The sequence below is a fragment of the Anolis sagrei genome, chromosome 7, assembly GCF_037176765.1.
Source record: "Anolis sagrei isolate rAnoSag1 chromosome 7, rAnoSag1.mat, whole genome shotgun sequence".
Classification (NCBI taxonomy): Eukaryota; Metazoa; Chordata; class Lepidosauria; order Squamata; family Dactyloidae; genus Anolis; species Anolis sagrei.
The window spans coordinates 11090102-11113969 of NC_090027.1; the positions used below are offsets into that span (position 1 = coordinate 11090102).

General features: G+C 43.4%; 1 protein-coding gene across 1 annotated transcript in view; it reads right to left on the reverse strand.

Moving 5' to 3' along the window:
- Nucleotides 1-23868, reverse strand: part of ADGRA2 (adhesion G protein-coupled receptor A2) — a 172501-nt gene that overhangs the window by 22789 nt on the left and 125844 nt on the right. Inside the window, exons 9-12 of the mRNA XM_060787760.2 lie at nucleotides 13577-13772; nucleotides 7433-7582; nucleotides 4350-4511; nucleotides 2303-2512 (exon numbers count right to left, since the gene is read on the reverse strand). Coding sequence (XP_060643743.2) covers nucleotides 2303-2512; nucleotides 4350-4511; nucleotides 7433-7582; nucleotides 13577-13772 — 718 coding nt within the window. The remainder of the gene's footprint in view (nucleotides 1-2302; nucleotides 2513-4349; nucleotides 4512-7432; nucleotides 7583-13576; nucleotides 13773-23868) is intronic.

Here is a 23868-nt window from a genome sequence, read left to right on the forward strand (position 1 = left end):
GCTGGGCCTAACAGCAGGAGTTCACCCCACTCCCCAGATGTGAACTGCTGACCTTTCGGTCAGCAGCTCAGAGGTTTAGCCAGGTGTGCCACCAGGGCCTCCCAAAAAGCTCTAGTAGCTCCTTCAAAAGTCTCATGCTATTTTCTGTAATTACAAATAGCAGGAACCGAATCTGGAACTGAGTTTAACATCTGCATAAAATGGCGAAAGATTTATACGATCTGAAGAGAAACCAGAGTATACCCACGGGATAAGTTTGCAATTTTCTATTACAGTTTTGCAACTTTAAATACATAGAATAAAGAGTTTGCAACTTTATATCCATGGGATAAGTTTGCAATTTTCTATTATAGTTTTGCAATTTCAAATCCATAGAATAAAAAAAAAATCTGCATAAAATAATAATAATAATAATAATAATGCTTGCCATAGATGCAGGCGAAACGTCAGGAGAGAATGCCTCTAGAACATGGCCATATAGCCCGGAAAAAAAACTACAACAACCCAGTGATTCCGGCCATGAACGCCTTCGACAATACAATAATAATAATAATAATAATGCTTGCCATACATGCAGGCGAAAGGTCAGGAGAGAATGCTTCTAGAACATGGCCATATAGCCTGAAAAAACCTACAACAACCCAGTGATTCCGGCCATGAAAACCTTCGACAATACAATAATAATAATAATAATAATAATGCTTGCCATAGATGCAGGCGAAATGTCAGGAGAGAATGCTTCTAGAACATGGCCATATAGCCCGAAAAAAACCTACAACAACCCAGTGATTCCGGCTGTGAAAGCCGTCGACAATACAATAATAATAATAATAATGCTTGCCATAGATGCAGGCGAAACGTCAGGAGAGAATGCTTCTAGAACATGGCCATACAGCCCGAAAAAAACCTACAACAACCCAGTGATTCCGGCCATGAAAACCTTCGACAATACAATAATAATAATAATAATAATAATAATAATAATGCTTGCCATAGATGCAGGCGAAACGTCAGGAGAGAATGCTTCTATAACATGGCCATATAGCCCGAAAAAAACCTACAACAACCCAGTGATTCCGGCCATGAAAACCTTCGACAATACAATAATAATAATAATAATAATAATAATAATGCTTGCCATAGATGCAGGCGAAACGTCAGGAGAGAATGCTTCTAGAACATGGCCATATAGCCCGAAAAAAACCTACAACAACCCAGTGATTCCGGCCATGAAAACCTTCGACAATACAATAATAATAATAATAATAATAATGCTTGCCATAGATGCAGGCGAAACGTCAGGAGAGAATGCTTCTAGAACATGGCCATATAGCCCGAAAAAAACCTACAACAACCCAGTGATTCTGGCCATGAAAACCTTCGACAATACAATAATAATAATAATAATGCTTGCCATAGATGCAGGCGAAATGTCAGGAGAGAATGCTTCTAGAACATGGCCATATAGCCCGAAAAAACCTACAACAACCCAGTGATTCCGGCTGTGAAAGCCGTCGACAATACAATAATAATAATAATAATAATAATAATAATAATGCTTGCCATAGATGCAGGCGAAAGGTCAGGAGAGAATGCCTCTAGAACATGGCCATATAGCCAGAAAAAAACCTACAACAACCCAGTGATTCTGGCCATGAAAGCCTTCGACAATACAACAACAACAATAATAATAATAATAATAATAATAATAATAATAATAATAATCTTTATTTATATCCCGCCACCATCTCCCCAAAGGGAACCTGGGCGGTTTACATGAGGCCAAGCTCAACAGTACATTACAACAAAACAAAACCAAAACAACAAAACAAACATCACAATTAAATAAATAAAAACATGAGAATGCAATAAAACAATACAATATAACACAATGTGTATATTCCACTCTTCAGCTATGGCCCCTCGCCAATTTATTTATCAATTCTGGCTACTCCTATGAAGTTTACATGTTAAGTCTATTTCGAGTTGACGGGTCGCAGAATTCAATTAATTCTGCTCATCCTACCATACAAGTCTACTAGAATAGGTTCTTGTGGGTTTTTTCGGGCTATAGGGCCATTTTCTTCTGACATTTCGCCTGCATCTATGGCAAGCATCCTCAGAGGTAGTGAGGATGCTTGCCATAGATGCAGGCGAAACGTCAGGAGAAAATGCCTCTAGAACATGGCCCTATAGCCCGAAAAAACCCACAAGAACCTAGTGATTCCAGCCATGAAAGCCTTCGACAATACATTCTACTAGAATACTTTCTGCCCCTTCTTCTTCTCCACTTCCACCTCACCTTGATGTGGAAGCTGGTCAGGGAGATGTTTGGCCGGCCTGTTGTGCAGCGGAACTTGATCTGTTGGTCGGCCAAGGGTTCAGTGTACCGCTCCTGCCGTGGGGGCCGGCCACCGAGCATCATGTCCCGCTTCTGAAAGGCTGTGCAACTCAGACCCACATAACTATCTGGCTTGATCAGGTAAGCCTCAAAAGCGATATTCCTGGAGTTCTGTAAATGGAAAGTCAAGAGAATCAATACAGCAGTGGTTCTCAACCTTCTTAGTGCCACGATCCCTTAATACTCTTCCTCATGTTATGGTGACTCCCAACCATAAAATTAGTTTCATTGCTACTTCATAACTGTCATTTTGTCAGTTGATTTTGTCCTGTAGTTGCTGGGATTTATAGTTCACCTACAATCAAAGAGCATTCTGAACTCCACCAACGATGGAATTGAATCATACTTGGCACACAGAACTCCCATGACCAAGAGAAAATACTGGAAGGGCTTGGTGTGCATTGACCTTGGGTTTTGGGAGTTGTAGTCCACCTACATCCAGAGAGCACTGTGGACTCAAACTTGGCACAAATTCTCAATATACCCAAATGTAAACACTAGTGGGGTTTGGGGAAAATAGACCTTGACATTTGGGAGTTATAGTTGCTGGGATTTATAGTTCACCTACAATGCCAAACTTCCCACACAGAACCAACAGAAAATACTGTGTTTTCTGGTAGTCTTTGGTGACCCCTCTGACACCCCCTTGCGATCCCTCCAGAGGTCCCGACCCCCAGGTTGAGAAACACTGCAATACAGCAAAGGGTTGTAGGAGTCAGAATCAGGACAGCTTGGCTTTCATGTCTTCTTGGGTTCACCCCCACCCAAATTGCAATTCTTTTAGTATTTTTTCCAAGGTTCCCTGACAACATGTCCTGTGTTGTGCTTTCTTCTTTCACCTGTTGCTTCTACAGGCCCACACTTTTCTAATAGTAGCATATAAGAGGTCAACCCTCTTGTTTAAGGAGCTCCGTTCATTTTCCGGTCCCAATTCAAGGTGCAGGTGCTTACCTTGATTTTGTCATTTGGGAGTTGTAGTTGCTGGGATTTATAGTTAGCCTTCAATCAAAGAGCGTTCTGAACTCCAGCAATGATGGAATTGAACCAAACTTGGCACACAAAACTCCCATGGCCAACAGAAAACACGGGAAGGGTTTGGTGGGCAATGACCTTGAGTTTGGGAGCTGTAGTTCACCTACATCCAGAGAGCACCGTGGACTCAAACAATGATGGATCTGGACCAAACTCTACATGAATACTCAATATGCCCAAATGTGAACACTGGTGGAATTTGGGGAAAAACAGACCTTGACATTTGCGAGTTGTAGTTGCTGGGATTTATAGTTCACCTACACTCAAAGAGCATTCTGAACCCCACCAACAATTAAATTGTACCAAAATTCCCACACAGAACCCCCATGACCAACAGAAAATACTGTTTTCTGATGATCTTTGGCGACTCCTTTGACACTCCCTGGCGACCCCCGCAGGGGTCCCGACCCCCCAGGTTGAGAAACACTGCCATAAAACAATGTGGCTGAGATAAAAGTCATAGCTGGATTCAGGCTCAGTGAGTGTAACAATTCCTAAAAGGAGCCAATTAAAAGTGCGGAGATCAAATGTGTGGGACTAGGGCATAACCTTAATAAAGTGACAAAGAGGGCCGGAATAAAGTGCCGGATTTAGAGTGGGTTGAGATAATACTCTAGTGAAACTGTCTAATCAAAGGCACAACAGGTTCAATCCTCAAGACAGGACACCTGACTCTTCACAACCACCTGGACTCTAGCAGTTGTCAAAATCCTGGTGCTGACTGCAATTTTTGATACTTGTCAATCTACAATGCTTTCCCCATCATCTCAGACTGAAGTTCTTCCAGGTCATCAGTTGGTTCTTTTCTCCTCTAAACTTTTGTCCATGTTCTTGATCAGAAACCCCCTTCAGCTGAACATTGTGCTTTCTCTACTCCTTTCCCAGCTCACCATCCCAGAAAAACTTGGATCTTTACCACGGCCACATGCTGAGAATTCGCGCTGAGGGTGTAGCTGGCAATCTTTTCCAGAGAACGAACGATACTGGTGCAGGCCTTGTCCTCGATCTGTGCCAGCCAAAGAACGTGGTCATCCACTAGCATCATGTTGCTGGCCATCTCCACAATCACATCCATGAGCTGGGAAAACATAGACAAGTGAGAAACAAAGCATTAGCAGGAAGCCTCAAGGCAGCAGCAGCTAAATATTTGGGTTCTTGTAGGTTTTTCGGGCTATATGGTCAAGTCTAGAACCATTATCTCCTGACGTTTCGTCTGCATCTATGGCAAGCATCCTCACAACCTCTGTAGGTGAAACATCAGGAGAGAATGCTTCTAGAACATGGCCATATAGCCCAAAAAAACCTACAAGAACCCAGTGATTCCAGCCATGAAAGCCTTCAACAAAGTTAAGTATTTGTTCAAATGCTCTGTGTTATGTATTGTGTAAAAGCAATTTTGCCCCCGGTGGTGAAGTGGGTTCAACCCCTGTGCCGGCAGGACTGAAGACCGACAAGTCGCAGGTTCGAATCCAGGGAGAGCGTGGATGAGCTCCCTCTGTCAGCTCCAGCTCCTCATGTGGGGACATGAGAGAATCCTCCCACAAGGATGGTACAAACATCAAAACATCCGGGCATCCCCTGGGCAACGTCCTTGAAGACGGCCAATTCTCTCACACCAGAAGCGACTTGCAGTTTCTCAAGTCGCTTCTGACATGACAAAAAAAAAAAAGCACTTTTACCCAGCAGGTAAAAAAATGGACAAAAATGGAACAGGAAAAAGGCTCAAGAAGTTGGGAGGAACAAGATAACACTTCTCCAATTCCGTATACAGGTTGTGTGTGCCTTATCTGAAATCTGAAATATAACAAATCTGTCCTCACAGATGACTTAGTGACACTTTTGCTCTCTGATGGTTCCATGGTCCCAAACTTTGTCTTATGCACAATTTTTTTAACAAATATTGGGCCTATGTATATACAGTGCATATGATGCTATTTATTTATTTATTTGTTTGTTTGTTTGTTTATTTATTTATTTCGGGGGGTGGGGTGGGTCAGGGTGGCTTCCAGCCGGCACATATTCGATGTCTACAATTAAACTCAATAAAACACACAACAAACAGTAATGATAAATAATCAAAACATTACATTAATACAATAAAATCTACTAGAAAAGAAGCCAGCCTGGTGGCCATCGTTTCATTGAGTTCTGTAATTCATAAATCCATTCAGGTTATAATCCATTTCCAAAGCTCTTGTTGTCATTGTCCTTGTCAGTCTGCCAGATTACCCAAAGGCCTGGTCCCATATCCATGTTTTTAATTTCCTTCTGAAAGAGAGGAGGGATGATGATGATCTAATTTCCCTGGAGAGTGAATTCCACAGGCGGGGGGCCACTACCAAGAAGGCCCTGTCCCTCGTCCCAGCCAGTCTCGTTTGTGACAAGGACGGGGTCAAGAGCAGAGCCTCTCCAGAAGATCTTAAATTCTAGGCGGGACGTAGAAGGAGATACGTTCGGACAGGTATGCCGATACCAGTGAGTGTTGTGTGTAGACCTGGTCCGGTCTTTGTGACAACTTGTCATGTATTGCAAAATCCATACAAATCCAAAATACAAAATATGTCTGGCCCCCATGCATTTCAGATAAGAGATGCCCAACCTGTATACTATAGTTGGAAGAAAGGGCTATCAGGGATATTTCTCAGCATGCTCGAGACCTTCCTAATGCCGTGACTCCTTAATACAATTCCTCATGTTGTAGTGACCCCGAAACCGTAAAATTATTTTCGTTGCTACTTCATAACTGTAATTCCGCTACTGTTATAAATCATAATGTAAATATCTGATTTGCAGGATGTATTTGGCACAAATACCCGATATGCCCAAATTTGAATGCTGATGGGGTTTGGGGTGGTTGATTTTGTCATTTAGGAGTTGTAGTTGCTGGGATTTATAGTTCACCTACAATCAAAGAGCATTCTAAGCTCCACCAATGATGGAATTGAAGCCAACTTGGCACACAGAACTCCCATGACTGGATCAAACTTGGTTTGAATATTCAATATGCCCAAATGGTGGAGTTTGGGGGAAATAGACCTTGACATTTGGGAATTGTAGTTTCTGGGATTTATAGTTCACCTACAATCAGAGAGCATTCAGAACCCCACCAATGATGGAATCATTTCCACACAGAACCCACATGACCTAAAGAAAGCCAAACTTTCCACACAGAACCCCCACGACCAACAGAAAATACTGGAAGGGCTTTGTGGGCATTGACCTTGAGTTTTGGAGTTGTAGTTCACCTACATCCAGAGAGCACTATGGACTCAAATAATCATGGACCTAATTTGGCACAAATATTCAATATGCCCGATTGTGAGCACTGTTGGGACTTTGGGGAAAATAGACCTTACCATTTGGGAGTTGTAGTTGCTGGGATGTATAGTTCACCAACAATCAAAGAACATTCTGAACTCCATCAATTATAGAATTGGGCCAAACTTCCCACACAGAACACCCATGACCTACAGAAAATACTATGTTTTCTGATGGGCTTTGTTGACCTCTCTGACACCCCCTCACACCCCTCCCCACAGGGGTCCCGACCCCCAGGTTGAGAAACGCTGCTCCAAACCATCATCAAAGCCTTTTACTTTGTTTTTCTATAGTTTCAACCCTTTCCCAACATCTTTAGTGAAGGCCATCACAGTGTAAACGTTACAAATGACACAACCTCTCTTTCTCAATTAGAGGGTAATTTCAGATTGTTCAGATTACGGATAATTTTTGGAAGCTTGTTCAAACTATTGCAAAAAAAATGGCAAGATCTTTTGTAACAGAAACCCTCATTAATTACCAGTTGGGACTTCCTGGAAAAACATTTCCCAACTGGCAAAGGAGACAGGATGAAGGAAGCTGGGTTAGTTAGCAGTTAGGTCAACAAACATTTGGATTTCATAATGGCAGAGACAATGGGCCAATCACGGCTCTCTCCTTTGCTCTGAATCCAGCAAAGAGTCCCATCAAAAATAGGTAACTCCATCGTATCTTTTTTACCTGCTTAATCTGGTCCACGTAGCCAGTGAATTTTTCAATCATCTGGGACACATAGATTACATCCATCATGTCTGAAAAGTTTGCAGCTTCGGCTGTGTAGACACGCAGTTGGTGAGCCAGGGTCAGTGCGTTGGAAGCATTGATGGGCATCTGTGAGGATGGAAAAAGAGTGCTAGTGATCTTTGCAATGAATTCAAGACCGAGGATTTGTTTTTAAACAGCAATTACTTTACCACTGCTTCTGGCTATGGCCGTATTCCAGTCTTTGGTCCCCCCAATGTCTTAGATTTCAATTCTCAGAGGTCCCAGAAAGTGCGGCCAATCACCAAAGATTCTGGGACTCATCTCAAATATAAGAACTATGGCCATAGACAATGCAAAAACATGTAGAGCAAGAATGGGGAATCATAGAATCATAGAATCAAAGAGTTGGAAGAGACCTCATGGGCCATCCAGTCCAACCCCATTCTGCCAAGAAGCAGGAATATTGCATTCAAATCACCCCTGACAAATGGCCATCCAGCCTCTGCTTAAAAGCTTCCAAAGAAGGAGCCTCCACCACACTCCGGGGCAGAGAGTTCCACTGCTGAACGGCTCTCACAGTCAGGAAGTTCTTCCTAATGTTCAGATGGAATCTCCTCTCTTTTAGTTTGAAGCCATTGTTCCGCGTCCTAGTCTCCAAGGAAGCAGAAAACAAGCTTGCTCCCTCCTCCCTGTGGCTTCCTCTCACATATTTATACATGGCTATCATATCTCCTCTCAGTCTTCTCTTCTTCAGGCTAAACATGCCCAGCTCCTTAAGCCGCTCCTCATAGGGCTTGTTTTCCAGACCCTTGATCATTTTAGTCGCCCTCCTCTGGACAGAATGTTCCAGTCTGTGGGTTGGATACAACCTATGGGCCAGTTATATCTCATGGGAGTTCTCCATCTGCCTTACAAGTTGCTTTTCCATCTATCTATCTATCTATCTATCTATCTATCATCTATCTATCTATCTATCTATCTATCTATCATCCTATCTATCTGAAGTCTCATCTGGCCACAGTCGTCCACGCTCTGGTTACATCCTGAATAGATTACTGCAACGCGCTCTACGTGGGGCTGCCTTTGAAGACAGTTCGGAAACTCCAGCTAGTCCAACGGGCGGCAGCCAGATTACTATCTGGGGCGGCATATAGGGAGCATACCACTCCCTTGTTATGTCAGCTCCACTGGCTGCCGGTCCATCTCCGAGCCCAATTCAAAGTGCTGGTTTTGACTTGTAAAGCTCTATACGGTTCTGGCCAAGCTTACTAGTCCGAACACATATACCCCTACGTCCCATCTCGTAATCTAAGATCATCTGAGGAGGCCCTGCTCTCGCTCCCATCAACAGCGCAAATGCGCCTGTCGGGGACGAGAGACAGGGCCTTCTCGGCTGTGGCCCCCCGCCTAAGGAACACTCTCCCAAATGAGGTAAGATCCGCTCCGTCCCTCCTGGCTTTTAGGAAAAAATTAAAAACATGGATTTGGGACCAGGCCTTTGGGCAGTAGAAACAAATCTATGTAGCATTTCGGAAAGACAATGACTGGAACGGCGATTCGACGGATGAGACTTTTTTACTGTTTTAATGATTGTTCTACTGTTTATGGATGTATTTTAATTTGATTTATGTCTAACTGTAATTGTATAATTGTAATTGTTTGTGCTGGAATTGAATTTTGCCATTACCTATGTGGAAACCGCTTTGAGTCCCCTTCGGGGTGAGAAAAGCGGTATACAAATACTGTAAATAATATCTATCTATCTATCATCCATCCATCCATCCATCTGAGTGCAGCAGGTAAAATCACTGAGCTTCTGAACTTGCCGATCTTTCGGTCAGCAATTCAAATCCAGGGAGCAGAGTGAGTCCCCGCTGTTAGCCTTAGTTATGCCAACCTAGCTGTTCGAAAACATGCAAGTGTGAGTAGATCAATGGATACTACTTTGGCAGGAAGGTAATGACACTACATGCAGTCATGCTGGCCACATGGCCTTGGGGGCATCTACCAACAACACGGGCACTTCAGCTTAGAAATGGAGATGAGCACCACCTCCCAGAGTTGGACACTACTAGACTCAAAGTCAAGGGAAAACCTTTACCATCTCTCTATCTCTATCTATCTATCTATCTATCTATCTATCTATCTATCTATCATTTTATCTTTCCCTTCTGCAAGCTGCTTTTCATCTATCCTATCTATCTATCTATCTATCTATCTATCTATCTATCTATCTATCTATCTATCTATCATCTATCTATCTATCTATCTATCTATCTATCTATCCATCTATCTAGTGGAGGCCCCGGTGGCGCAGTGGGTTAAACTGCTGAGCTGAACTTGCTGACTGAAAGGTTGGCGGTTCGAATCTGGGGAGGAGGGTGAGCTCCCAATGTTAGCCCCAGCTTCTGCCAACCTAGCAGTTTGAAAACATGCAAATGTGAATAGATCAATAGGTACCACTTCAGCTGGAAGGTAACGGTACTCCATGCAGTCATGCTGGCCACATGACCTTGGAGGCGTCTACGGGCAACGCCGGCACTTAGGTTTAGAAATGGAGATAAGCACTAACCCCCAGAATAGGATACACCTAGACTTAATGTCAAGGGGAAACCTTTACCATCTATCTATCTATCAATCATTTTATCTTTCCCCCTGCACAACAACAGAAGTAGCTACCTGAATACAGCTCTCCTTTACTGTTTTACTGACCCTCAATACACATGTGTGGAACTGATTTGTTTTGTATGTTGGCCATTAAATGCTCCATTTGGTAAACATGACATTGCTTTAACCCAGGGGTCCTCAAACTAAGGTTAAACACAAATAATCCACTTATAAGGATAAGATAATGAATAAGTCCAACAGATAGGTAAATTGTGAAACTTAGACTGTTCAATTCACAGTAATCACAAAATTAAGCAATATGCAATAAGTTCTGTACAAAGCAATATGAAATAAGTTGTGTACAGTCTTTTAGTGATGTCGTTGTATGTTCATAAATCAGCCTCCCACGACCGGTTTCGGCCTTAGCTTCAGGCCTTCTTCGGGTGGTCTGCAATTTTACATACATAAATACATTTTACAATTGTATGGGTTGAACATAATGTAATAGAATGCATTTAGAAATACTTACAAAGTTCAGTCTTTTACATATGTTCTCATAAGAGATACTTAAGTTTTTTGTAATGGGATCTAGGTGAAAGGAACAAATTGTGGCTATTAACATTTAAAAATTACATATATCAAAATAAATATTTTCCCAATATATTTCACCAATTTACATACATAAATACATTTTACAATTGTATAGGTTGAACATAATGTAATAGAATGCATTTAGAAATACTCACAAAGTTCAGTCTTTTACATATGTTCTCATAAGAGATACTTAAGTTTTTTGCAAAGGGATCTAGGTAAAAGGAACAAATTGTGGCTATTAACATTTAAAAATTACATATATCCAAATAAATGTTTTCCCAATATATTTCACCAATTAGGTGTATACTCACAAGATACTCTGCTTCTGAGTTTGATTCTAATTGCGAGTATGAACAGGATCTGGGGGTTTCCTCTATTTAAAGAGGAAAATGAACATCAGATGTAGAGGAGACAGAAAAGTTGATTTAAGGTTCATTTAAAGTTATAGGTGTGGAAAATGTCAACACTAGATGGCGTTGTGAGTAATGTACTTCCCAGGGATGTGTAGTATACAAGGGATAATGCAAAAAACCTCAAAGTTATATATAGCAACTGTATGAATTATGTTCATTGAGACCATATGGGTGTTCCGTCCGTAATCTGAAGATCCAATATGTTTCCCTTTGTAGGAGTTTAGTGTTAAAGTCCATGTGTTTGGATTGTGTGACTACTTCTAATATGTGGTATTTAAAAGATTCAGGGTTGTGCCGTAGATCATCAAAATGTTTATACAGTATGGAATCTCTGGAATTAGTTCTAATTTTGCTCCGGTGTTCTATAATCCTAGACTTCACTTCTCGACGAGTTTGGCCAACGTACATCAGATTGCATTCACAAATAATCCCGTAAATAACCCCCTTGGTTGTGCATGTGGCAAAATGGGAGAATTTAATTATCAATGGTGGGTGTTGGTGTGTAAAGATTTTAGTCTCCGAACATTATGTGTTAAATCTGAATGTACCAAAAAATCCCCAATGCTCTTGGTTCTTTTATATGCTATTAGTGGGGGTCTTTCACAGCCCGGGATGTCCCTTATTCAAGACTAGACCTAGAGTAGAAAGATTAATATGGCCACTTACTCTCACTAACATGTCCAATTTAGCCATCAGAACAATTAAAAAATACTGGAACTTAATAAGGGACATCCCGGGCTGTGAAAGACCCCCACTAATAGCATATAAAAGAACCAAGAGCATTGGGGATTTTTTGGTACATTCAGATTTAACACATAATGTTCGGACCATGAAATCAAATCTAATTGGCAATTATCGGTGCCATCATTGCTCAGTGTGTAACCAATTGGTGGAGACTAAAATCTTTACACACCAACACCCACCATTGATAATTAAATTCTCCCATTTTGCCACATGCACAACCAAGGGGGTTATTTACGGGATTATTTGTGAATGCAATCTGATGTACGTTGGCCAAACTCGTCGAGAAGTGAAGTCTAGGATTATAGAACACCGGAGCAAAATTAGAACTAATTCCAGAGATTCCATACTGTATAAACATTTTGATGATCTACGGCACAACCCTGAATCTTTTAAATACCACATATTAGAAGTAGTCACACAATCCAAACACATGGACTTTAACACTAAACTCCTACAAAGGGAAACATATTGGATCTTCAGATTACGGACGGAACACCCATATGGTCTCAATGAACATAATTCATACAGTTGCTATATATAACTTTGAGGTTTTTTGCATTATCCCTTGTATACTACACATCCCTGGGAAGTACATTACTCACAACGCCATCTAGTGTTGACATTTTCCACACCTATAACTTTAAATGAACCTTAAATCAACTTTTCTGTCTCCTCTACATCTGATGTTCATTTTCCTCTTTAAATAGAGGAAACCCCCAGATCCTGTTCATACTCGCAATTAGAATCAAACTCAGAAGCAGAGTATCTTGTGAGTATACACCTAATTGGTGAAATATATTGGGAAAACATTTATTTGGATATATGTAATTTTTAAATGTTAACAGCCACAATTTGTTCTTTTCACCTAGATCCCATTACAAAAAACTTAAGTATCTCTTATGAGAACATATGTAAAAGACTGAACTTTGTAAGTATTTCTAAATGCATTCTATTACATTATGTTCAACCCATACAATTGTAAAATGTATTTATGTATGTAAAATTGCAGACCACCCGAAGAAGGCCTGAAGCTAAGGCCGAAACCGGTCGTGGGAGGCTGATTTATGAACATACAACGACATCACTAAAAGACTGTACACAACTTATTTCATATTGCTTTGTACAGAACTTATTGCATATTGCTTAATTTTGTGATTACTGTGAATTGAACAGTCTAAGTTTCACAATTTACCTATCTGTTGGACTTATTCATTATCTTATCCTTATAAGTGGATTATTTGTGTTTAACCTGTCTACCAAGGAACCCATTCATATTGTATTGTCCTCAAACTAAGGCCCGGGGGCCAAATATGGCCCTCCAAGGTCATTTACCCGGCCCTCGCTCAGGGTCAACCTAAGTCTGAAATAACTTGAAAGCACACAACAACAACAACAACAACAACAATCCTATCCCATCATGCAAAAGCAGGCCCACACTTCCCATTGAAATACTAATAAGTTTATATTTGTTAACATTGTTCTTCATTTGAATTATTGTATTGTTTTAAGTGTTCTTTGCACTACAAATAAGATATATGCAGTGTGTGTAGGAATTCATTCCTGTTTTTTTCTTTTTTCGTATTATAATCCAGCCATCCAACAGTTTGAGGGACTGTGACCTGGCCCTCTGTTTAAAAAGTTTAACCCAACCCAGTATCCAAACCCCTTTCTTGATGACATCCTTCTCATCCGAAGATCCTTTCCAAAAAGTCCTACAGACTTGTTTTTAACATTTCCCTGCCCTTATGTGGAAGAAGCTCACCAAAACAAAGGTGTAGAGAACGCGGGTAATATCATTGGTGTACAGGCAATGGGAGTAGTTCCCCTCCTCCCAGCGCCCTGTGCGGTCGCAGCGCCTCCACGCTTGCTTCTCGCGGCCGGGTCCGCCATTCCCGGAGGTGAAGGGGTGCTGGAGGCAGGACTGGTATGCTGTAATGCCCGCCAACGTCCGTGGCCATCTAAAGGAAGAAATGAAGAAGAAGATGAGTAAAAATGCTATCTCCCTTTGTGCTGGTACGGCTATACCAGGAGCTCCAAACTCCCTTTCGTTCTTTGAGCATTTGCATGTGCTTGTTCTGGCCTTGCATTTTGCAGTTGGATGGTTCCTGCTAGGCTGCAGTCATGGGGCTAGCCACCTGTCTATCATCGTTAAGTTTTAGTTCCGCCCTTTTTTCCAGGTTCAGGAGGGAAAGGGAACCGTTTTAGTTCAGTCTTACAGTTGGAAGCTCAGCTACAGGACGTGAAAAGTTTCTACCTGTAGAGAAATTATTTTCATTGTTACTTTGTAACTGTAATTTTGCTACTGTTATGAATCGTAATGTAACTATCTGATGTGCAGGATGTATTTTCATTCACTGGACCAAATTTGGTACAAATTCCCAATATGTCCAAATTTGTCATTTGAGAGTTGTAGTTGCTGGGATTTATAGTTCATCTGCAACAGTGGTTGTTGTTATTATTATTATTATTAAACTTTATTTGTACCCCGCTAGCATCTCCCAAAGGACTCGACGCGGCTTACAAAGGCCAAGGCCTCAACACAACAACAGCAAACAATAACAATACGATACAAAGCAAAAATTAAAACATAAGCAATGACAAAACATTACACTATTACACAGTAAAAACCAGAGCCGGGTCAGTGATGGGTACAGGTTAAAAAGTGCTGGATGTGACGGTAGTATGTTGGAATTCTGGGCAAGTGCAATGTGCAGAGAGTCTTAACTCTAATACAGTGCTTCTGGGACATAGTGCTGGGGGTTATCCTATTCTGGAAAGGCACATCAGAATAGCCAGGTCTTCAAGTTCTTCCTAAAGACTGCCAACGTGGGTGCCTTTGAGAGTCGGGGGGCAACCAGAGTCGGGGGGCAACCACAGAGAAGACCCTGTCCCTCGTCACCACCAAACGCGCCTGTGACGCAGGTGGGATCGCGAGCAGGGCTTCTCTGGATGAACGAAGGGAGCGTGTGGGTTCATAAACGGAGATGCGGTCACGCAGGTAGGCAGGTCCCAAACCATTCAGGGCTTTGTAGGTAAGCACCTGCAAAGGTGGTTCTCAACCTATGGGTCCCCAGGTGTTTTGGTCTACAACTCCCAGAAATCCTAGCTAGTTTACCAGCTGTTAGGATCTCTGGGAGTTGAAGGCCAAAGTATCTGGGGACCCACAGGTTGAGAACCACCAATGACAGAATTGGGGCAAACTTCCCACACAGAACCCCCATGACCAACAGAAAATACGTAAGGCCATCCAATCCAACTCCCTTCACCAGGGCAAGAAAACGTAATCAAAGCCCTCCTGACAAAGAGCGTGCTGGTACGGCTGTACCGGGAGCTCCAAACTCCCTTTTGTTCTTTGAGCATTTGCATGTGCTTGTTCTGGCCATGCATTTTGGAGTTGGATGGTTCCTGCTAGACTACGGTCATGCAACATTCACACTGTTGCAATTGGCCACCTTGATTAGCATTAAGAAGTCAGTTTCAAGGTCTGGCTTCTTACTGCCTGGGGGAATCCTTTGTTGGGAGGTGATTATTTATTTATTTATTTATTTATGTATTTCCTATATTTATACCTTACCCTTCTCACCCCCAAGGGGGGACTCAGGGCAGCCTCACAAAAGCGAATGCTGCAATTGGCCTCCTTGATTATCATTTACGCAATCGCCTTGCTAACACCTCCCAACAAAGGATCCCCCAGACTGCAACCAGCCAGACTTTGAATCTGCAAGGCCATTAAATGCTAATCAAGGTGGCCAACTGCAACATTCACACTGTTGTAATTGGCCTCCTTGATTAGCATACACGCAATAGCCTTGCTAACACCTCCCAAAAAAGGATCCCCCAGGCAGCAACCAGCCAGGTTTTGAAGCTGCAAGGCCATTCAATGCTAATCAAGGCAGCCGATTGCAACATTCACACTGTTGCAATTGGCCACCTTGATTAACATATATGCAATAGCCTTGCTAACACCTCCCAAAAAAGGATCCTCCAGGCTGCAACCAGCCAGACTTTGAATCTGCAAGGCCATTAAATGCTAATCAAGGTGGGCAATTGCAACATTCACACTGTTGCAATCGGCCACCTTGATTAGCATATATGCAATAGCCTTGCTAACACCTCCCAACAAAGGATCCCCCAGGCAGCAACCAGTCAGGTTTTGAAGCTGCAAAGCCATTAAATGCTATTCAAGGTGGCCAATTGCAACATTCACACTTGCCTCAAACAGACAAGAGCTCTTTCTCCCATGCTGGACATTCCACAGATATATAAACAGTAAACACCACTTGTCTACTTTCCAACAGACATCACAACCTCTGAGGATGCCTGCAGTAGATGTGGGCGAAACGTCAGGAGAGAATGCTTCTGGAACATGGACAGACAGCCCAGAAAACTCACAACAACCCAGTGAGTCTGGCCGTGAAAGCCTTCGACAATACATCAATCATACTGTCCCTATCAAATCAGGGCAGTTGGAGGATATATCTCAGAATTCAGATGTGGGCAAAACGTCAGGAGAGAATGCTTCTGGAACACCGCCAGTAAGCCCAGAAAACTCACAACAACCCAGTGAGTTTGGCCATGAAAGCCTTTGACAATACATCAATCAAACTGTCCCTACCAAATCAGGGCAGTTGGAGGATATACCTCAGAATTTAGATGTTGGCAAAACATCAGGAGAGAATGCTTCTGGAACATGGCCAGTCAGCCCAGAAAACTCACAACAACCCAGTGAGTCTGGCCATGAAAGCCTTCGGCAATACGTCAATCATACTGTCCCTACCAAATCAGGGCAGTTGGAGGATATATCTCAGAATTTAAGTTTTCCCCTAAATTTGGAAAAGTTTTGGATTACAGCTTGCAGTTAGAATCATAGAATCATAGAATTGAGTTGGAAGAGACCTCATGGGCCATCCAGTCCAACCCCCTGCCAAGAAGCAGGAATATTGCATTCAAATCACCCCTGACAGATGGCCATCCAGCCTCTGTTTAAAAGCTTCCAAAGAAGGAGCCTCCACCACACTCCGGGGCAGAGAGTTCCACTACTGAACGGCTCTCACACTCAGGAAGTTTGCTCCAGGCAGCATGGCCAAAAAAAGTAACTTGCCCAAGCTCTGGCCTCCAAGTATATCAGAAATCCCCATTGTCCACAGCAGCTTTATCAGTGTCATTGAACACAGATGAAAGAACCCTGATTGGGAAAGGAAGGCTTGCATGCAAGCAGATACAGATTGATGCAATTGCAAAGAAAGGGATGAGGGGGATGAGGCAGACTGTTGCATATGTAAAAGATAAAAGTCCCATCGTGGGGGTGGGGAGAGGGGGTGGAATGCCTTCATGTGATTCCTTAGAGTTCTCAGCAAGAAGACAACATCAGATGCCAAGAGATATTTTTTTTATGGGGGGAATTTATTTCCTTCCCTGGAACGCAGTACTTGGCCCAGCTGCTTCCACATCTGGCTTCTAAGACTTTTCATACATCCCTTCCCTCTTTCCAATTCCAACAGCTGGATGGACTGAAGAAAGGCATATGTTGGTCACATGGCCTTCCCCTATACATATTTCTAAGCCAAGAGGTCCCTCCTCACAGCTCTCCCACTCATTTGAACTAGAATGCAGTTGTCTCCACTGAAAGATGGCTTCATCCCATGCGGGCAAGAGGAGTCAGAGTTGTAATTGTTAGAGCAGCTGTAGCCAATCAGAGAGACCGCCCCACCAAAACACAAAAAGCCCTTTCATCGAGTGTCAGAAAAATCCACTCTGAAGTACATTCCTGTAAAAAAATTATTATTATTATTATTATTATTATTATTATTAGAAACGCAACAAGATGAGTCCACAGCAGACACTCTGCTGGCAGTTGTATTGGATCATAGAATCATAGAATCAAAGAGTTGGAAGAGACCTCATGGGCCATCCAGTCCAACCCCCTGCCAAGAAGCAGGACAATCACATTCAAATCACCCCTGACAGATGGCCATCCAGCCTCTGTTTAAAAGCTTCCAAAGAAGGAGCGTCCACCACACTCCGGGGCAGAGAGTTCCACTGCTGAACGGCTCTCACAGTCAGGAAGTTCTTCCTCATGTTCAGATGGAATCTCCTCTCTTGTAGTTTGAAGCCATTGTTCCGCGTCCTAGTCTCCAAGGAAGCAGAAAACAAGCTTGCTCCCTCCTCCCTGTGGCTTCCTCTCACATATTTATACATGGCTATCATATCTCCTCTCAGCCTTCTCTTCTTCAGGCTAAACATGCCCAGCTCCTTAAGCCGCTCCTCATAGGGCTTGTTCTTCAGACTCTTGATCATTTTAGTCGCCCTCCTCTGGACACATTCCAGCTTGTCAATATCTCTCTTGAATTGTGGTTCCCAGAATTGGACACAATATTCCAGGTGTGGTCTAACCAAAGCGGAATATAGGGGTAGCATTACTTCCCTAGATCTAGACACTAGGCTCCTCTTGATGCACGCCAAAATCCCATTGGCTTTTTTTGCCGCCACATCACATTGTTGGCTCATGTTTAACTTGTTGTCCACGAGGACTCCAAGATCTTTTTCACACGTACTGCTCTCAAGCCAGGCCTCCCCCAATCACACGTTGGACACTTCCCAAGTGTCTAGGACTCTATTATTGCTTATTATTATTATTATTATTATTATTATTATTATTATTATTATTATTACAATTACAACAGCAAAACAGCAGAGAGGAAACAACCAGGCACATCTCAACAAAAGATTCCCCCAGGCTCAGCCAGGCCTTTCAATGCTAATGAAGGTGGTCAGTTGAAACATTCACACCTAGCTCCAGCAGTCTTTGCCCCACCCCAGGCATTCCACAGATATATAAACCCATTTTCCTAATTCCAAAAGACCTTACTACCGCTGAGGATGCTTGCCATAGATGCAGGCGAAACGTCAGGAGAAAATGCCTCTAGAACATTGCCATATAGCCCAAAAAACCCCACAAGAGCAGCATTTATAGCATTTATAGCAGCATTTCTCAACCTGGAGATCAGGATCCTGGGGGGGTGGTCACGAGGGTATGTCAGAACAGTCGCCAAAGACAGTCAGAAAACAGAGCAATTTCCATTGATCATGGGGATCTCTGTGTCAGAAGTTTGGCCCAAGTCTATCATTGGTGGGGTTCAGAATGCTCTCTGATTGTAGATGAACTATAAATCCCAGTAACTATAACTCCCAAATGTCGAGGTCTATTTTCACCAAACTCCACCAGTATTCACATTTGGGCATATTGAGGATTCATGCCAAGTTTGGTCCACATCTTACATTGCTGGAATACAGAGTGCTCTCTGGATGTAGGTGAACTAAAACTCCAAAACTCAAGGTCAATGCCCACAAAGCCTTCCAGTATTTTCTGTTGGTCATGGGCCAAAACTAACAAAATGAAGTTCAACAGTGACAAACGCAAGATACTCCACTTAGGCAGAAAAAATGAAATGCAAAGATACAGAATGGGGGACAATGCCTGGCTCGAGAGCAGTACGTGTGAAAAAGATCTTGGAGTCCTCGTGGACAGGAAGGTGAACATGAGCCAGCAAAGTGATGGGGTGGCAAAAAAGCCAACGGATTTTGACCTGCATCAATAGGAGCATAGTATCTAGATCTAGGTAAGTCATGCTACCCCTCTATTCTGCTTTGGTTAGACCACACCTGGAATATTGTGTCCAATCCTGGGCACCACAATTGAAGGGAGATGTTGACAAGCTGGAATGTGTCCAGAGGAAGGCGACTAAAACGATCAAGGGTCTGGGGAACAAGACCTATGAGGAGCAGCTTAAAAACTGGGCATGTTTAGCCTGGAGAAGAGAAGGCTGAGCGGAGATATGATGAGAGCCATGTATAAGTATGTGAGAGGAAGCCACAGGGAGGAGGGAGCAAGCTTGTTTTCTGCTGCCCTGGAGACTAGGATACGGAACAATGGCTTCAAACTACAAGAAAGGAGATTCCATCTGAACATTAGGAAGAACTTCCTGACTGTGAGAGCTGTTCAGCAGTGGAACTCTCTGCCCCGGAGTGTGGTGGAGGCTCCTTTGGAGGCTTTTAAACAGAGGCTGGATGGTCCACGCTCTTGTTACATCCCGGATAGATTACTGCAACGCACTCTACGTGGGGTTGCCTTTGAAGACTGTTCGGAAACTTCAATTAGTCCAGCGGGAGGCAGCCAGACTGCTCACTGGAGCATCATACAGGGAGCATACCACCCCACTGTTATGCCAGCTCCACTGGCTGCCGATCCAGTTCCGAGCACAATTCAAAGTGCTGGTTTTGACCTACAAAACCCTATACAGTTCCGGCCCAGCGTATCTGTCCGAATGCATCTCCCTTTACGTCCCATCTCGGAGTCTGAGATCCTCTGGGGAGGCCCTGCTCTCAGCCCCGCCTCTGTCACAAGTGAGACTGGCGGGGACGAGGGGCAGGGCCTTCTCAGTGGTGGCCCCTCACCTATGGAATTCACTCCCCGGGGAGATTAGATCAGCAACATCCCTCCTTTCCTTCAGAAAGAAATTAAAAACATGGATGTGGGACCAGGCGTTTGGGCAATCTGGCAGATGAATAAAGGACTGTGACGATGGATAGGAATTGGACAAGGTGGAACGAAATATGAACTCTGAGTTGGTGAACGCTGTGTCTGAGATTGGTTATTGATTGTGTGATATATTGTTGTTTTAATTGTTGACCATTTAATTGCTGGTTTTATATGTTATTGTATTTGTGTAGGCACCAAGATGTGTCTTTTTGTAAGCCGCCCTGAGTCCCCCCTCGGGGGTTGAGAAGGGCGGGGTAGAAGTATACAAAATAAATAAACAAATAAATAAACAAACAAATAAATAAATAAATAAGATGGTCATCTGTTGGGGGTGCTTTGAATGCAATATTCCTGCTTCTTGGCAGAATGGGGTTGGACTGGATGGCCCATGAGGTCTCTTCCAACTCTAGGATTCTATGATCCTTTGTTGGGAGGTGTTAGATGGGCCCTCGACATTATTCCACAGATATATAAGGCCCATATGCCTAATTTCCAAACGATCTCACAACCTCTGAGGCCACCTGTCGGGGGTGCTTTGAATGCAATTTTCCTGCTTCTTGGCAGAATGGGGTTGGACTGGATGACCCATGAGGTCTCTTCCAACTCTAGGATTCTATGACTCTCCTGCCATCTCACTCCAAGTCATAGCCATGTTAAGGAGGAGGAGGAGGAGGAAGAGTTGGAGACGGGAAAGGAAGGAGGGGAGAAGAAGAGAAGACAGGCCCACTGTTAATTTAAGCCACATTGACTTCACAGTAATTTATATTCCATCAAGACCCCGCCAAGGTTACAGCGGGCTCCATAAGCCTTTTTTCTCTTGCCAGAGAAATTCCAACACCTCCTGCTTCTGGAGTCTGTCTGCGCTGCCAGAGCGAGGCCTCTTCGGCGGCCTCCCTCCCGCGCAACAGCAGACGCTTAATCATTCCCAGGCCCCCGTCGCCAAAGCCTTCCCACCAGCACTTCTTCCCTACCATTGGGGCTCCGGGGCAGCCCAGTCAGACCAGTTTACCCCTAGCCCAGTGGTTCTCAACCTTCCTGATGCCGCGACCCCTTAACACAGTTTCTTATGTTGTGGTGACCCCCAACCATAATTTTCATTCCTATTTCAGAACTGTAATTTTGCGACTGTTATGAATCGTTCACTGGACCAAATTTGGGACAAATACCCAATACACCCAAATTTGAATACTGGTGGGGTTGGGGGGGGGGGGGGGGGTTGTCATTTGGGAGTTGCAGTTGCTGGGATTTATAGTATACCTATAACTCTGAACTCCACCAACAATGAAATTGAACCAAATGAACCAAACTTAGCACAAAGAACTCCCATGACCAACAGAAATTACTGGAAAGGTTTGGTGGGCATTGACCTAGAGTTTTGGAGTTGTAGTTCACCTACATCCAGAGAGAACTGTAGACTCAAAGCATGATGGATCTGGACCAAAGCTGGCACGAATACACAATATGCCCAAATGTGATCACTGGTGGAGTTTGGGGAAAACAGAGCTTGACATTTGGGAGTTTTAGTTGCTGGGATTTATAGTTCACCTACAATCAAAGAGAATTCTGAACCCCATGAACAATAAAATTGGGCCAAACTTCCTACACAGAACCCCCATCAACAACAGAAAATGCTGTGTTTTGTGGTGGTCTTTGGCGACCCCTCTGACACCCCCTAGCGACCCCCCCAGGGGTCCCGACCCCCAGGTTGAGAAACCCTGCCCTAGCCAAACCTCACTGCTGAATGGGATTTGGTGACTGGGGCTCCCACCGAAATGAAAAACACTAGGAGTCACGGAAAGCCAGTACAAACGATTTGCATCCCCAGGCAAAGCCTCTGTACAAAATCTGCATGCGAAGAGAAGAGGAGGGACAGCATTACTGCACTATTTAAATACTTAAAAGAGATACTTAAAAGAGATGTCACGCAACACCACTATCCCAATTGCATGATCACAGATAGTAGCGACGTATTGGGATTACCATCCTTGCCATTGCACTTCGCCGCATTCATGCAATTGCACTCATTCTTGGCCCCACATCTGTACTTTCACTTAGCCTTGCAAACTTGCTCTCTCACAGGGTTGTTGTAGGTTTTTACGGGCTATATGGCCATGTTCTGGAGGCAATTTTTCTCCTGACGTTTCGCCTGTATCTATGGCAAGCATCCTCAGAGGTAGTGAGGTCTGTTGGAACTGGGAAAAATGGGTTTATATATCTGTGGAATGACCAGGGTGGGTCAAAGGACTTTTGTCTGCTGGGGCTAGCTGTGAATGTTTCAGCTGATCACCTTGATTAACATTCAATGGCTTGGAAGTGCCTGGGGGGAATCTCTTGTTGAGAGTGATTTTATGTGCCTGTTTGTTTCCAATGGCACTTCCAAGCCATTGAATGCTAATCAAGGTGATCAGCTGAAACATTCACAGCTAGCCCCAGCAGACAAGAGTCCTTTGTCTCACCCTGGTCATTCCACAGATATATAAACCCATTTTTCCTACTTCCAACAGACCTCATTACCTCTGAGAATGCTTGCCATAGATGCAGGCGAAACATCAGGAGAAAAATTGCCTCCAGAACATGGCCATATAGCCCGGAAAAACCTACAACAACCCATGGATTCCGGCCATGAAAGCCTTCGACAATACATTGCTCTCTCACAGTTCTGTTGGGCAAGTGGGCCTACTAACAAAAGACCTTCCTCATAAATGTACAGCAGAGTAACTTATTACCAGTAGTGTGACCCAGTACCATTAACCAAAAGTGATAAAAAGAACAAAAACACACAGACCGATGTTATATCTTCCATAGGAGGCCTTTCTTTATAGCAAAATAATATGGTTGCACTATTTACGAAAACAAGGTTTCGATAAAATCAACGAAGTACTTTCTACTTCCTTCTTTGCTTCCACGCTGGGCTTCTCTCTCATGCAGATAAACAGCTTCACTCTCACAGAGTCTCTTCTCACATCAAACTTACACAGGAGCATCATACAGTAGCCTTTTACACACAGCAGCCTTCACACAGGAGCTTTACACATGAGGCCTTCAACCTGGGGCTTCTCTCACTGAAGCTTTCTCACACCAGGCCTTTCACACACCAAAGGCCTACAAATTCTGAGGCCTCTCTCAAACTGAAGCCTCTTCAAACTAACTCTGAGGCCTACCTCACACTGAGGCCTCTCTCAAAGTCATTGCATTCATTTAAAAGCTTCCAAAGAAGGAGCCTCCACCACACTCTGGGGCAGAGTTCCACTGCTGAATGGCTCTCACAGTCAGGAAGTTCTTCCTAATGTTCAGATGGAATCTCCTTTCTTGTAGATTGAAGCCATTATTCCACACACAGCAGCCTTCACACTGGAGCCTTACACATGAGGCCTTCAACCTGGGGCTTCTCTCACTAAAGCCTTCTCCCACCAGGCCTTTCACACACTGAAGGCCTACTAACTCTGAGGCCTCTCTCAAACCGAAGCCTCTTCAAACTAACTCTGAGGCCTACCTCACACTGAGGCCTCTCTCAA